Source organism: Limanda limanda, chromosome 8, assembly GCF_963576545.1.
Source record: "Limanda limanda chromosome 8, fLimLim1.1, whole genome shotgun sequence".
Taxonomy (NCBI): Eukaryota; Metazoa; Chordata; class Actinopteri; order Pleuronectiformes; family Pleuronectidae; genus Limanda; species Limanda limanda.
The window spans coordinates 19942308-19959503 of NC_083643.1; the positions used below are offsets into that span (position 1 = coordinate 19942308).

Here is a 17196-nt window from a genome sequence, read left to right on the forward strand (position 1 = left end):
TTATTATTCCAAGTGGATAATTATATGATTTATTATATGTTTACAGGGGATCTTTAATATTGCATAAATGTTTATGTTAGAAATATAAAACTATAAAAGTCACAGCCCTGTGGTTCCTGACATATTGCATTCACAATAATATGAGGTGACTGTGAAAGTTGACCCCTGAAATCTAATCAGTCTTGAGTCCAAGTGACAATTTGTCAAATTTAAAGAAATTCCCTGAAGTCAGACTTGATTTATCATTTACAAGAGGCCAAAAACATGTTGTGTTCTTGATTACCTCAATTTTTTTATCAGATCATCCTTTAATCCAAGTGAATGTTTGTTCAACTCTTCAAAGAATTCCCTCAAGGCTTTCTTGAGATATCATGTTCACAAAACCAAAAACTAGTTTTGTTAAGTCAAAGTGACGGTAACCTTCGACCATCAAATTCGGAAATCTGTTCATCTGTTAGTCCAAGTAACCGCTAGTAACAAATTTGAAAACAGTTCCTGGAAGACGTTGCTGAGACAAGGCAAAAATGTGTTTTGTGAGGTCAAAGCGACCTTTGACCACCAATGATCCTTGAGTTCAACTAAACTTTTGTTCCTTCAACTTATTTGTGAAGATGTCGTGTTCACAAGAATGTTCACGGACAACCTGAAAACGAAATGCCTCTGGCCAATGTCTGTCGACGACATAAACATAAATAAATCAAACAGTAAATCAGCTGAAAGCATGTTTTATTAATACTTATGTCTGGACAGTGTTAGTACACGTAGTAGCATGGCATACAGTATTGGTACGATTAGTAACCATAGCACCAGAATCAATCATTCATTTCTTTTATACAGGCTACATACATACTGTAGGTACATATGATTCTTAAAAACATCTTTGGATAAAGCATGGCAAACAAGCACACTATCTCTCTATTCAGTACAATGACCATTCAATATTTAGCACACTGTTTACAATTCAAGTATGAATATTAAAAATACACATATATCATAAGTTACAAATCTTAATGGTTATTACAAAAAACAAACAGGATTACATTTCTACAAAATTCATGGCACATAGTGCATCAAGTATTCTTTAAATTTCTGATACAGACCTCATAGAACAATTGACCATCAAAGAAATGAATGATAGCCAAAGGTTTTCTAGCTGCTCACTGACGTATTTATCATTTATCAGCCATTCTTTAAATCAAAATAAGCTGCATTGTCTGAGAAGAAGAAAAATAAATCTGCATCTATCTTCTAACTTTGGTTAAAGCTGAACATCGGAGTAGCAGGGTGTTAGGTTGTTTGTGGTGGTGGTCACGGTGAAAGTCGTTTATGATGTGTCTGACAGATCCGCATGCTAGTGTTTTCTCCAGCTCCATTAATAAGAGGAGCATGGCATACATTTATAAGCTGATGCTACATACAGAATGAACTGAAGCTCTGCCGCAGCACATCTTATTCCCCAAAGCCAGTGTTTTCCTTCTCAAGTTGTCTCAGAGGTAATTCCAGTAGTTCAAAAGCACCATTCAAAAGATCCTCATTTAAGGTTAGTGGTTATACACTACAAACTGCAGGCTAATAACTCTCACTTAGTGAAGCAGACAATGGCTTCTCTGTTGGTAGTAGTCATTGTACATTAACACAGAACGCATCTACGATACAGTCAATACAGAATAAATATGGTCAGACATAAATATATTACAACACATATCTCCTAGACAATGGATGTGTGTGAGAGGTAGGGGTTGCAGGGACCCACAGGCCCAGTGGAGAGTGTGACCTGAGTCATCACACTTGATACTGTGTCGCGGCGTAACAGATGAGAACTTGTATGAGTAATGCCATCGAAGAGTAACACTAATAAAACTTACAAAATAAAAAATAAATCCTCATGGTTTTAAAAACGCACTGGTGTTGATCAGTCAGTGGACAATCGTCAGTGATTCTCTGAAATGACCAGTGGAAGGCAAGTAACTGAAAATGAGGAATTGGTTACAGTTAATTCTCTCCAAAGTAACTGAGTTACCTTTCCTATAACTGCATTCAAAAAGTAATTAGCAACTAGGGAAAGTAACGTTCACTTACTTTAATAATGTCTATTTCACTTTTCCAACACATACCTGTGTGGAGGAAAGGGTATTGCTCCAATGTGGAACAATACAAGTGTCAAATTGGATCTATCACTGTTACAATCACCACTGTGGCCTTCAACTCTAAGTCAGTAATTCTGTTGTAGAAGTTTGAAATAACTGTTTCTCAGATATTTACCAGGTGCTTCAGGAGATTAGATTTACTAATTACATAGAATGTCAGTCCTAAGAGATCAGGACACTAGTAAGCAGTGTTCAGTTCACGTGATAACACCCGGCATTGAAATGTGTCCTGAATGTGTCTCGCCTGTGACTGCTTGTCCAAAAAACGCTTGGACTCGGATTGTTTTGGGCTGATGGCTAATGCCAATGTTTAGTTGAGTCACTTATTTGCGACACGGTAAAGTCAGGTGAAGTCTGTAACTGACCCGGGCTACAGCCTTTCATCTCATGTTAGGAATTAGTTACACTACTTGTTGCTGTCCAAAGTAGTGGTGTTACAGAAACACTACTCCCAACTCTGCAAATGACAGGCTACAAATACACTAAAAGTTAGTCCTAATCTTAAGTGTATTTTCTTCCTAAAGGCTCCTGGTGATCTGCTACAGTTTGACCCCTGACAAGAATGTCAGTCGATACTTGCTACAGAGCTGTTTGTATTATACGGTCCTATATAAGTCCTGCACCCTAAAGGAAGAGTTTACAGTTTGGTAAATAAACTGAATACGGTGGTCAGTTGCTAAGTTGCTGTGTGTGTTTAGCTAAGCTAACTGGCAACTAACTTCATATTTACTGAAGAGACATGAAAGGGTTGTTGAACTTGTCATCAAAATAAGTACCAAAAATGTTGAACTATGCCTTTAAGGCCAAGACGTGAGGTGGCACAGCTTTTAGCATTTAGTATATTCGGGTAAAAAAGTTTTTGTATGATTGTAAGTTTTGTAAAGCAAAGCCATCCCTCCCATCCTATCCTCAATGTAGCACTTCTTCATCACTGCAGGACTTCAGTTGTTATGACACACATACGATGTGATATTATATGCTGTCTCCTCTATTGCAAGTCAGTAAGATTGGTAAGGTACAATATAAAAAAATTAGTTCCAGGTATTTCAGAATGAATTCCTGGAATTTTAAGCATAAATGTTATTTTGTTGTTGTGTTCTTTTTACATAATACACTTCACTTCACAGAATACCAGAGACAGATGTTTTGTTTTGTTAAGATTTGAATTGGCTCCTTGAAGAGAGAGGAGACGTCTGTAAATCCTTTCCCAATGTTTTGAAGCTCTATGTCCCTTTGTATGACGCAAACAAAATTCACAACAGTAACAGAAAAAGAAAACACTTGAGGTTTCAAAGCACAGATGTGTTGGATCGCCGCTGCTGGCTCCTCCTCAGAGTCAGTAGTTTGGCTGAAGGACCCGGCAGTGGCCCTCTGCAGCACGGCACAGTACGTAGTGTGTTGTATGGTTTAGCTGCCATTTGGGAACTGGGGATGTTACTACAGGATGATTAGTGTTGCATGCACCTCCACCAGACTCGTACATGTCTATTCCATGTTCCTGGGCCACTGTCTTTAGGGAAAGATTTAGGGGTTTGGTCTCTGCATGGCCCTCATTAGACTTCAAGGAGTAGGCCATTGTGAGCCTGGGGAATGCACTTCCCACAGAATCCACCACAGCGGCCGTAGATTCTTGTCCCGTCCTACGTACAGAAACAAATGAGAGGGGAAGGGTTGGGCAAAGGGCAGCCTGTTACGCAGAGAATGAGAGCTTCATAAATGTCACTGGGGATTCCTCTTCAATGAATCAGCGAGAGATACAACATGACATTTCAGATGACATTTCACAACCACTCCAAGACCCGACATGAAGGATAATTATACTGACAGCTTTACATTCAGGCCAAAATCCATGACTCAAGAGTCGCAGAGTTTCAGCCATACGACAGACAACCAGTTTATGAGTCTACTGTTAGATTCTTACCTCGGATCTGTGGACTTTGACGGACACGTAGTTGCCCTGAGATGTCCACTTGGTGGCCTCAGATACTTTGAGGCCGGTGCCGATCAGATTGATGCTGAACTGACCCTGTGAACACACAGCACATCGAAAAATTGACAGCTTATTTAACCAGAAGGGTCAAGCGTTTGACACACATACAGTAACTACAGATACATTGTGCTAATGAGCTCTCTCAAATAGTCCAAGAGAGTAATAGTCTATACTTGAAACAGTGGAGTAAATATTTGTATTAATCTTAAAGCTCGGGTTGGTAATCCTGGAAAAGTTATCAAGAGCAGGCTACACTTTGAAAATATGTGTCGTTGGAAGTACTTAATTTCTTCAAGTGCATATTCCAAGTAGCTCCAGGGAATTACAGCAGCTAAAATCTCTTGTCTCTGACTTTCAGGCCACTTTGATAAAAAGACACGTGAATGACACCATGTTCTGTGTTTCACTCACCTGTGGACACTTGGCTGCACTGTAACAATCTCCTGCTGTAGCAAAGGGCACAGGTCGGCCGAGAAGAGTCTGGGAAAACTGGAGGTCCGTGACTGGTGAACAGAGCAGACGCAGATCCAGAGTCACATTGAGGTAAACACAGAGTGGAGACAGCTGCTCAGAAGTAAACAACCACTGCACAGATAGCCACAGAGCATCAGCAACTACACTTTATGTAATTAAACTTCACTGCAGGGTTGATGTCACTGCACTGTCACTTTGCCAGATGTTTTAAAAAACATCTGGCAAAGTTTTCCACTAAAAGATTCTTACAATTAAGTTCTAGCTTGAATCTGAAATAAGCAATAAGAAATAATCAAAATTAGATTAAATCCTAAGTCTATTAGGTTCAGTGCTTCAATGATTTTAAATCTCCAAAGTTACAAAAAGTATATTTTTCAGAATAAAACCTCAAATTAAATGTTATGGAAGTTGTTAGTACTATTGTTAACAACCTGATTATTTTGTGCAATAAAGTTTTGATGAGAGATTTATTACCTATGGAAGACAATTGAATCTAAGCATTTTACAGACAGTTGTAAGAAATCAGCCATAACAATAACAGCCATACTGTATACATTCTGTTTGTGAGTAAATCAATTAAACCTTAATTTTTTATAATAACAGAAACTTAACATAACTCACAAAAACACACATTAACACAATAAACACAGCATAAAAATCACATTAAACAATACCAGACCAGACTAAAACATTCACACAAGCACAACCTTACCAACAGGTGGAACAACCTGATTAATTCATCAGGGAATAAATAAATTATATTTTGGTTAAAATAAAAGTTTCTTTCCAGGGATCAGCCTCAATGAACTTTCCCCATCTCTCCCGATAATTTTGAGTCAATCATTTCTCTTTGCCTCAAAATGAAGTAAAATTTCATTAAAACAACAATCTAAATAACTAAATATTCAAAGAATCCACATTCTTGGCTTTAAAAATTAACCTTTTTCAGAACAAAACGATCAAGCAATGAACTAAACTGTCTTTTTTTGATACAACTCCCAAAACCACAGAAATTAAATCAGGGTTTGAAACGTGATTTCATTGCATCGCACATTCCTTAACCCTCCGCTCGTAAACAAAATGAAAGTTCCATTATCTTATCTTTTCTGGGGCTAAATCAAACCTTTGTCTTTCCTTTTGAATTCAGTGACTCGATCTGGATCCTTTGTGCACAAGGCTTTTTTTTTTTTTTTTTTTTATCATTTTCCGTTTACCCTGCAGTGTCACACAGGACGACGACAAGGACCTCATCCTGCCCTCCTGTCACTGTGCCTGCATAAAATGATGATTAAGTTCACGAGATGCGCAAGGCCCACTGCAGCAGAGCCTCCTCATAATGATCTCTTCATCTTGAACTCATTACCCCCCCCCCCCAGCTCTCTTCAAGCCGCCTGAAGGCCAAATGAGTACCATGCAGCGGGAGGGAGGGTGGGAACATGTGCTGTCAGGGCCCAGACGAGAGGAAGAGGATGGAGGGATGAATGTGTAAGTTATAATCCAACTTCCCTTACAACACACACACACACACACATGCACACACACACACTGTATGCTGTATACTAATCCACATACTCTAAGCAAAGGCATATGTGGACACAACAGGGAAGGTGGATCTGACTGTTATAATGAGCAGAGGAATATGGCCCGGAGACGCTTGTGTGTGTGATTGCTTGTTTGATTTGGATGCGACTATATGCACTGGTGTGTGCCTGCCTCCTGGACCTTCACATCTCGTTGCGTGTGCAGCATCACGTAGCGTGTGTGCTTGAGAGCAGGCATGTATGTCTCTATGTGCATGCATGCATTCCATTATTCCCATGCTCACGTGTTTGCACAGAGAGGCCCGGCGTCAAGTCCTCGCCCCGTGATGTGAACACGGAGCGCTGAAAGGTCATTATTTAGATTTTCGGTGGAGAGAGCATGTGGAGAGCGTCCTGCGTTTGGACGGCGCAGACGTTTTGAGGGAGGTCTTATTAGCAGTATGAGTCGTATGAGGGTTAAAACAACAGCGATGTGTGGTCTCATTACAACAGACAGTGTAGAGCAATCACACAGTAATTACGCACTCATTATCCTCAGGGAGCTCAGGTCCAGACGAACTTTGTGGAAAAGAGTGTATCCCGCTGCTGAGTAGTCGTTCCTGCAGTCGCAGTCCTGTCTCCGGCTGCCGTTGTAGGGGCATTGGAAAGGGTTCAGCAACCTTTGCATACGAGATGATGAGTTTAAGGGTTTATTCAACACAAACACAGTAATCTCAACACAAAATGGTGTCTTTTCATGGTGTGGCAGCAAAACAATCCTGATTTACACGCTACATGATACTTATACAAAGCCCCACTCAGTCCCATCAGTCATCACCACATTATACACACCTGTGACCGTAAACCTCCGAGAAGTTGTCCGTCTGACCGCTTCGCAAGGTCACGTACTCTTTGGGGAAATCAGTCTGCATCTCAGCACAGTAAATCTAAGGGCAGACACGTTCAGACATGATGTGAGAGCCTGCGGGAGAGGTGCCAGGTTGAGTCATGACGTGTGCAGGAGCAGTTGGGACAGAACAGACGCACCTGTAGGATCCTGGACCTGACTTTGAGATAGTACTCGCCATCCATCCTCAGACCCTGTCTCATCTGGACCTCCAGACAGGATGCCAACATCTGGCCTGGGAGGGGAGAAATGAAGGGAAGAAGGAGAGAGAGGAAACAGGAGACTTTGACTTTAAAGAATACCACAACTTTTCAAAGTTATCTGAGCACTCATTGACAATGGAGTATTAGGACCATGCGGAGAGAAAAATTGGGAGATCTCAAGCATAATCGTAGTATTACGAGGAAAAGGTCATAATATTATGAGAATAAATTAAAAAAAAAATTTCACTGGAATTCTGCTCCTTCTGGATCCAAAATCTTGGATCAATCTGATAGTTATTTGAGAAACTTCAAAGATCCTTTCAGGGTTAGGGTTATAACACCGATGTAACCAACGTTAACTAGACACTCGACCACTAGCAAACATTTTCTCCAACTCTGACATAATGTAAAATTTTAGCCTTTGCCTTAAAACATTCAAGAGCATTCATGAAAATTTTAGACTTCACTCAAATTTTTGGGACTTTTTCTCGTAAAATTACAAGATTATTCCCACCCAACTTTTACTTACAACCCTGTCATACCCTTTAGCCACTTCTGCACATCAGTAAATCATTTGCCCGAATGCCAGAGAGATAACAAAAAAATTTAATAAACACCACTAACAGAACGATTTGTCTCCTTAAATACAAGCGCTTGTTAATGTCCCACTATTTGTGTGGCCTCCTCTGTTGTCCAACAGTGCTGTAGAGCTCCCATCACGCTGATTAGCTGATTAGCATTAATACTTGACTGCAGAACTGGCTGTCATCCGAGCATATCATTTTAATTTTGCTAGTGCCTGACTTGGCAGAAGCCAAGTAGGGAATGAACAGTCCAGTGCGCCAGTACTGAAACATCTGAAATGTGGGGGAGCGAACCTGCAAACTTTGGCCCGCTGCCGAGTTTGACAGCGCCTGCAAGTCCACAATGTCGGCAGCTCCCGACACACTGCCCTGCGGCGCGCTGACAAACTCTTCATATCACAACTTTGTAGGAAATTAATGATTGTCTATTTATTGCTCCAGTAAGTAATCACTCCGAGAAGTTTTCAGTGAGGGCCGCCATTCTGCTCAATGGGATAAACAAAGCAAAGGGTCGAGTTTCTATAAACACAATCAGATACAGGGATGGTGGCAATATACAGCACAGTCTATTTGATACTATTACTGAGGAGAGGAGAGGAGAGGAGAGGAAGAGGAAGAGGAAGAGGAAGAAGAAGAGGAAGAGGAAGAGGAAGAGGAAGAGGAAGAGGAAGAGGAAGACTCACACTCTCTGTCTTGACATGCAGCTTGAGACTCAGGTCTCTCTGGTGGAAGGCAGTGTTTGGAAGGATGGCCTTTAGAGTTCACACACTCCACCCTGCGCTCCATCACTCCTGCACCACAAGTCTGCGAGCACTGGTACACACACAGGTACACACACACACACACACACACACACACGCAAAATGATTTCCTACACACCATAACGAAACAATTAACAAATAAGCTGCAACCAAATCCACAAATGTGATTCATCAGCAGAACTGAAAAATGCAAAGGTCATCGAAAGGTTTTGTGGAAACAGCGATTGGCTGGAGGAGAAGGTCTCTCCCTGCCGAACAAGGATTCTGTGTTTCACCTTGCTCCACGGGCCAACTTTCCAGTAGGTCGTGTGCGGGCAGTCTCTGAGGAGGCACGGCCGGCTTCCAGGAGGATGAGGCTCGGGGCAGTAGGTGCTGCTGGCAGCGGACGACTGGGCAGCAGTGTACGGGTGAGCAGCCTGGGAGGAGGGAACCACGGAGCAGGAGACAATACGCTGCTGGTAGCCAAGACCACAGCTGGCAGAGCACTGAGACACACACACACACACACACTAACAGTTACTAACATGGGCATGAGTAAATGTTTGTATGGAGCAGTAACATTAAACACAGAATTGCATGTCTTCATCTGTCTCTGTGGCACTAATGCACTAATAATGTGAATCCATCATCTTCTTTCTTTTTTTTTTTTTACACCTATATTTATTGAAAAATAGTGATTATATATGCATATACAGTATAAATCTGCTTTTGAAAGTTTTCACAATGTTTCTGTCGGTCAGGTCTCTTTAAATGTATTGAGATTATATTCTATTCTATTTCTCAATAAATAGAAAATTAAATTGAATAAAAGATAATTTATGAGGCAAAATGCCATACTCCTTATTGCCCTATTAAAAACATGTGTCTCCAAGATGTTTACATAATTGTTAATGTTTTTTAGCTGATATCTTTGTTTTTTCTTGAGATTATCTGAAAAGTAAAAAATCACCTACGTCGGAGGATAAATTTAAACAAAAGGGGCCCACCTTGTTTGAGCATTTGTGTTTTTTGTTTCATATAATTTTTGAATTTAAACTGTTGGTTTAATAAAACTCTCATTGAGAGAGACTATTACACTCTCACGGTGTATCTCCTTTTTTGTTCCTACCTGTGACCACTCCCCTGTGATCCACATGTAGTGGCAGGGAGCTCTTGTGCACTGCTGGTGTAACGCAGGCCGGGACGGCGGCTCACAGTAATCGTCCTGGACGGGTGTCATCCCTGGGTCCATGCACCCCACCTTCCTCCCCTGCATACCCTCTCCGCAGGTTGCGTTACACTGCAAAAAAAGAAGGAGGGAAGAACTGAGTAGGAGTGGAGAGGAGCCGGCAGAGGGGGGGCAGTGTTGTACTTCCAGCAGCAGCAGCAGCAGCAGCAGCAGCAGCATCATTGACCTCTCAGACTCCAGCTTGTCTGTTTGGTTCTCCAGATGGTCACAGATGAACAGCCTTTATCGTATAAAGCCTCTCACAAATAGACACATTTAATGGTCGTGAGACAGTGGTACCATTAGCTCACAATCTCAAATGTGTTCTGGTTGGAAATGTCCCCATAAAAGATAAAAGTTCCGCTGGTTGGCCTTGGGCCTAGTGATAGTTTATAGGAGTATTTAAAAGTAAGGATATGGAGCACAATCTTAAAATGTACTCATGTAACAAACAATATAATCTGCTGTGTGTGGATTTTAAGGACATTTTATTTGCACCTCTTGAGAAGAGAAAATATCTCAGGGCCGAGCTGTGAATGGAAGGAGTCTGCGAGTTCTCGAGGCAACGCAGACAAGAATCTGAAGAGAGCAAACATTCCTGCAGCAGGAGGATACAGCGCTGCGTCCCTACATGGTGCCCCTCTTTTCATGCCTCACTTTTGAGGACAAAGCACGGGACATTAAAGGTAGATGAGCCAAGGAAAAACAAACAGACCGCTGGCGTGACACAGAGCGGTGATATTCAGCAGAACCAAAGGGACGATGCCCATCGCTACCTCGGGGTTTGAAAGAGAAAGATATCGTGACTGATGGTTATCACTTAAGCCCTCACGACTGACGCAAGGCAGCAAGGGTATCTACAGGTCGTCTGTTTAAAGGAGACATATTATGGCCATTTTACCACAGTTGATATGGTTCCTTGGGGTCTTAAGCTGGAGCAGTTAGCTCCAGCTCCCACAGCCCATAGCTCCAGTTAGCAGCCATAGCAGCTCCAGTTAGCAGCCAGCTCCCCAACGCTATCTCACGACCCGTCAGACATCTAAGTGGCCGATAAACATGCTGATCGTCGAGGTGGAGACCGCGAAGACTCTCTCCCCGGGGGGAAACGCCCTCTCCACGGTGGAGCGCTTTAGCTCGCTTGCTCCTGGGTGACTGAATTCGCCATCATCATCATCTCATCTCCGGTGGTGATGGTGATGGTGGTCCAAGGCCATGTAGCGAGACTCCCTACATGGGCATATTGTGCCTATGACGGCAGTTCTGGTCGTAAACACATTCGACGCCCTCTAGCGTATCGTTTCTGACAGAGCGGAACCACAACAGATCGCGGGAGTTGTGTTTTTCCAGAGTTTTTGGGACGGTAGACATGCCAGATACCCAAATTAACGTGTAGAAGCACCAAAAAACTGGAATTTTCATAAGATGTCCCCTTTAATGGCGCAGAGAGAGAGACGGAGAGAGAGAGAGAGAGAGAGAGAGAGAGAGATAGAGAGAGAGAGCAGAGACCTCAGCCAATAAAAACCTTAATGAGATGGTTAAACATCTCTACATCTGTCTCACCCTGGGAACGAGGACGAGGGGGAATTACACGTCCAAAGAGGAGAGGAGGTAAAGAGTCTCTTACTTACTTCTTCCCATCCACCGGCGACCCAAGAGTAATGTGTGCATTCTGTGGTTTGGCACGGTTGGGTAACAGCAGGACGCTCGTGAGCGGCGCAGAGATCCTCCCTGACCCGGCCGGTGCCCTTGAGCCGGCAGTAAATGTCTCGCCTCTGAACTCCGACTCCACAGGTGACAGAGCACTGGTAAAAAACACACACATCCATATGAGAGACAGGCCGCTTACATGGAAAATCAGTTTGTGACATGTTTGTTCTTGTGTGTCTCATTCAGGAACAGCTGCAAGGAAATAATGTAATATAATTATAATTTCCAGGCATTCCAACCTCATTTCTCTCACATACTGGATGTGACACGTGAAGTTCAAATTTACTTGTCAGGAGGAGAATTACTCAGCTTGTATGAGTGCGGAGTGTTTTCTGTGTCTCTGGAGGACACTTTGCAAAGTGTGATCAAACAACCCTTATTATAATGACCTCACTGGGGTAATACTCGCTAAGGCTTACAGACTTTGGGTATTTTTTGTAGAAAGTTTGCAGCACAACCTAATGGGTGCCATTGAAAAAACAAGTGGGAAACTTATCTCAGTGGCTAACAATGGTACTGCAACTTAAAATATAGTGAATTCCAACATTTCTCTTATAGAAGACGACATACTGTATGTAAAGACTTCTCTAATCTCCAAGAACGAAAACTTTAATGGCGTGTTTGTTAGGTGAGCAACTGTAAATGCAATTAATTTGTGGAATCTTGAGGGAGACATATTCTGCTCATATGCTTTATATTGCTTGATAAACAGTTATTCCTCTAATTAGAACAAAAAATATCTATCATTGAGAATGAATATGAATAAGAAGATGACGTAACTTAACCAGAATAATTACGACTTTTGACGTGCTCTAACGCTCAGAAAACACATCACTTTCCCCAAACTGTCTATTGCTGCAGCTCCTCTTTCAGCCTCTGTCTGAAACACTTTGTTTTAGCTGTTTTCTCCCCGATAAAGCCCAGTCTTCTTTGATTAACTAGCTATCCTTCTCTGTTGTGATTGGTTAACTGCTTCCAGCATGTGTTGGAAATGTCTCGCTTCACCTGGCTTTGTTGGGGGCCAGACTAATGGCTAAGAGTGCAATGTGCAAATGTTGGGCATGTGACATCCCAATGATGTGGAGGTATCTGGAGATGTGTTTTCTGTGGGGGAGAGGAACTCCCTTTACCAATGAGTGGGCTTTTACATACAGAAAAAAACTTATAACACACGATATGTCTCCTTTAATATTCTTATTATATTCAGTTATCCTAATACATGTAGGGGAGAATTGCAGTCTTATCTATTCTGCGGCTAGTGTAGCAACAGAAGTGATTTATCTGTTTCTAATACAAACTAACTAGTTGACATAGGCTAATGGCCTTACCAGACCAAGCAAGCATTGAATTGATTTGACCACTTATGATGAGTGAAGTTGTTGTTTGCATGAGGAAGATTGAGATAATTCCTCTTTCAATGATTTAACATGTTTGGTCTGCTGCGTCAGAGTCGCTGCTTTGAAGCTCCAGCCCCACGTCCTCCATTAACCCAGTTTGTCGCTTCCTGGTGAGCTGTATCAGTTGGGTCACACAGAGGTCTATCTCACCCATCTCTTTGATGTGCTTTGAGAAGCATACCTGCATACTGAGGAAGCACTCTGTAAGGCTTGAGCTGACCCCCCCCCCCCCACACACACACACACACCCAGACCTCAAAGAACCATGCCAAGCTTCAGCAAATTCACACAGTCCGAAAATCTGCACATTATAACACCGGGTATCAAATTCCGCCAAAAAAACTTCCAGATGTATTTGTGTTGTGTGTTTCTCGCTGCTGTAATTGTGAGCGTGTTATCATTGCAGAGCGTGAGGTTAGATGTTAGAGGGTCAAGTCCGTGAGGTTGGAAAGAGAACAAAAAGCACCACAGGAAAATCTGACCTTCAAATCAAAAGCTGTGTTTTTAAAACTCTTACCAAGGCTGAAAATAGAACCTGCTCTTGAAGTGACTCTCGCAACTGTTAACTGCTACAGCTGCAGAAACCCAAGTGTGTATTCCAGCGAAAAAGAGCTGAAACCGTGGAAATGCTGAGTGAGCAGCTCCAGACGTAAAAGGGTAATTCCACCCAAAATACAAAACATATTTTCTCACTTATCTTATCTTGTGAGTATTGAGCCGTGCAGTTAATTTGAGTTCTTGCCCATGCTGAGATTTCTGCTGCCGCGTTTCTAAGAAGCGTGAGCATATAAAACCCAAACTCAAGCAATATAAACAACTTAGAAGGCTTCGGCCAAAAAATAGAAAATACAAGTTTGTGTAATTCAAATGAAACACCCTTTTAACTGGAATTTAGCATTAGAAAAAAGCGGAGAACGGTTCTCGAAAACCAGTAAAATGCTCAAAGCCTACACCCTCCTAGGCTTCACCGACCTGCTGCCCATTACACCGAGGTGACTGAGTGGACTGGGTAGCTGTGGAATCACTCAAACAGTGGGGCTGAGGTTTCAAAGTTGTCACATGCATGGATATTAAGATATAAAACATGTCTTTATGCTCTAGTTGAGGATTTCATGGTTGCTGGTGGTATGCGGAGGACGATGATTGCTTCCAGACAGCGGCGGGGGAGAGAGTGGGAGGGGAGGAGGACACCCTCAAAGAGCGGGGGGGGGGGGGGTGGCAGGGAGTCCTGTGGAGGGAGGTGGACCAGGGTCCGTGTGTGGATCTTTTTGGGATTTGACACTTAAATTGAAAAGAAGAAGAAAGAATCTTTTTTACCAATAAGTTATAATATTGGACAAATATCCTTCAGCGGGGGATTCATAGTGTCAGAGAAGGTGTTGACACTTCCCCCATTAATCACCAGATGTCATATTTCTGTGCTCGAGACACAGCGCTCCTCGAGGTAACTGAGATAAATCTGGTTTGGAACGTTGCCCCCCCACTGTGAGCTCAGCGGGACTCCGAGCCAAACCTGTGTGGCGGCTGCACACGGAGGAGCCTCCTGGTCGCAGATACCGTGACTGTGTGGTCGGCTCCAAGATGCCTGTGACCTCAAACCCCCCCCCCCCCCCCTCCCCAGAGTGACTCCTCTACGCATGGCTTTTACTTTTCCAGTGTCTGGTTGCACTAGTGTACGGTGGTACAGAAAAAACCCTGCAGCTCCAGGACGTTCATCATGCTGGATCGCAAACGCTTTCATCTGCAAGGGAGGCCGAGCATCAGCTGCACCTCTGGATGCTCCTATTTACTATGTTTCATTACCACGGCCTTTTGTGTATTTGAGCTGCAAACACATCCTTAAAAAGATTGAGTGGATGAAATGTGATTTGCATGAACATGCTTTTGTGCTCTCGGATTGCCTTTGGTCCGCTTCCAAGGGAAAAAAACAAGTTCAACATTTTGTTTGAACATTTGAATGATATATAAATGTCCCGAGCACTACATAAACAGATTTGCACATCCAGCCTGCGGTGTTTAGTGCACACTTAGGGGAAAGGAAACATCACGTTTAAACAAGAATAAACTGAGTGGTGATTGAACAGGTGCTCTGTGTGTACATGTCCTACATCTGCAGCCTCTGGGAAGCCGTCGGTCGTGTTTGTGCTTGTGTCTCAGTTGCTTGCAGCAGTCGCTGTTATCACAAGTCCCCGAGAGGCTATTTTGTGAGGCAGAAGAGAGCAGACATACCTCCCTCCACTTATTGGCTTTCCAACTGGGGCATCCCCGTGCCCGACAGGCCTTCTGGGTTCGCGGGCGAGGCAGATGGCTGCAGTGCTCCTCCTCTGTTTTGGTTTGGTTCTGGAGAACGCAGGTTATCTCCCGCTTCTTGGTCCCGCGACCGCAAGTCACTGAACACTGGGGAGGGAAGAGGAGAGGGGGGGGGGTGGAGAAAAAGGGTAAATATGGGCAGATTAGCAAAGTCCTGTTGAAGTTCACAACATTATATCTTCACAAATCGTGCTCATGATAAGAAAAGTAAAACGCTCTAAAAACAAGACTGTAGGGGTTATGTTGCATTGAATATTTACCCTATATTTTATCCAATTCAAAACTTAAACATGCTTAGTCACAATACTTTTTTTTATTAAATGTATGTGGTTTATTGGGTGTAGAATTTTTTTTTTATCAATATAGTATAAAGTGTGTTGAGACAGGACACTTTTTCCAGAAAGACACTTTAATAACCTTCATATAAATTGTTGTATTGTTTGTGTGCAGAGATTTTTATTAACAGTCTTTGGTGCAGAGAAAAGTTAGAAAAGTGTGGTTTACATATAAGTTTGAATGATTTACTGAACTGTTTTTCAGGTCTGTTAAGCATCGACATGATCTTCACACCCAAGTTCAAAGCTTTTTCAAAATACAACAAACTGAATGTTGTGCTTTTACTTAGAAGGCAATTGCAACTTCAAAAAATGATGCTGCCATGACGGAGGCCAGCTCCCACTACACCATGAATGTCTGTGTCAATTCGATATGTTGAAATAAAAATAATCTGGCGGGACACATATTATTGGTTGCAAGCTGCCAGTTGCTATCCACTGCTGTATCAGAGGACATAGAAGAAGACACACGTTCAACTCGGCCTGCAGGCTAGAGGCACACTGCCCCTCCCCCACTGACTGCCACAGAGCTCCGGTCACTTGTTTAATCAATTTTTATTCATATTGAACGTTTTATGGGTCAATCTCAGAAAAGTATATATCGCTAGATACTTCAAGCATATCCAGACATCAAATACCATCTTGCTCTTTTTGTTTTACATTTTTGAAACACAACACCGACAAACAGCCATAATGGACACAAATAATTCCCTCAGCACCGCATACGCAGGATTTAAACACAACTCAACACAAGAAACCCAGCAGCTTCCTTGTTGAATTTCATGGCCAACTGAACTCCCTGCATACAAATCTCAGCTCAACAAACCCAAATAGATCTCAGTGAAAACCTTTTGTCGAACACACGCACGCCGATGGAATGCAGCCAACTGTTTAACCTGTAAACAGAGGAATTACTTTTAGAGCTGCTGTGAACGGCAGAGGGCCGGGGCAGGAGAGAGAGGAGCTGCAGAGCCAAACGTGGATGCATGGCGAGACAATCATCTGCTACCAATAAGGAACCTAGAAATTCTGCAGGATAGCTCTAGAGAGAGACGACAACGAAGAAGAAGAAGAAAAAGAACCCGTTATGAATAAAAAACAGACACCCTGATGAAAGCCTGGAAAGAGAGGCCTTTGCCTGTGATGGCAGATGAAGAATATTCTAGAGTCCACGGTCCCCATGAGGCCAGACAGCAATTAGGGTGCCCGCTATTTCTGCTTGACGAGTGAGCGCCCCTATACAAAGCCACTCCAAAAATGGGGTGCTGGAATCAAATACACAAGATGAGAAGAGTTACATTTTGTCTTAGCGTATTTTCCAGTCCAGATAATACACATAATATTGCATTGTCCTCTAATTATGATCTCAGAATGTTGCATAACACCAAACACGCTTTTTTTCTTCCTGTGTGCTCATGGCACCGATCATACTACAGACGATGATGGGGAATTGGAAGAAAAAGAATCTAGATTCACAAATGTGTCTCGAGGACTTTTTTCTTTCCTCACTTTTCAGAAGTTAAAAGACTTTTATTTCCCGCCCTGAAAAGAAAAAAAGAGAAGTCTACCGATCAAGATTGGAGTACCCATTTGAACCCTTCAAACAAAGCCACCTCCTGGTCCTGTTCTGTGGTGCGGGCAGTGGTTTGACACT

The 17196-nt window shown here is 42.6% G+C and overlaps 1 protein-coding gene across 2 annotated transcripts in view; it reads right to left on the minus strand.

Moving 5' to 3' along the window:
- Window positions 1-3700: 3700 nt before the first annotated feature.
- The window catches only part of LOC133009277 (A disintegrin and metalloproteinase with thrombospondin motifs 20-like), an 88776-nt gene continuing 75280 nt past the window's right edge, over window positions 3701-17196 (minus strand). For both annotated transcript variants that reach the window (XM_061076726.1, XM_061076724.1), the window contains exons 29-39: window positions 15127-15294; window positions 11422-11595; window positions 9695-9865; window positions 8862-9071; window positions 8509-8638; window positions 7179-7273; window positions 6984-7078; window positions 6678-6811; window positions 4549-4640; window positions 4069-4173; window positions 3701-3787 (exon numbers count right to left, since the gene is read on the minus strand). In XM_061076726.1, coding sequence (XP_060932709.1) covers window positions 3701-3787; window positions 4069-4173; window positions 4549-4640; window positions 6678-6811; window positions 6984-7078; window positions 7179-7273; window positions 8509-8638; window positions 8862-9071; window positions 9695-9865; window positions 11422-11595; window positions 15127-15294 — 1461 coding nt within the window. The remainder of the gene's footprint in view (window positions 3788-4068; window positions 4174-4548; window positions 4641-6677; window positions 6812-6983; window positions 7079-7178; window positions 7274-8508; window positions 8639-8861; window positions 9072-9694; window positions 9866-11421; window positions 11596-15126; window positions 15295-17196) is intronic.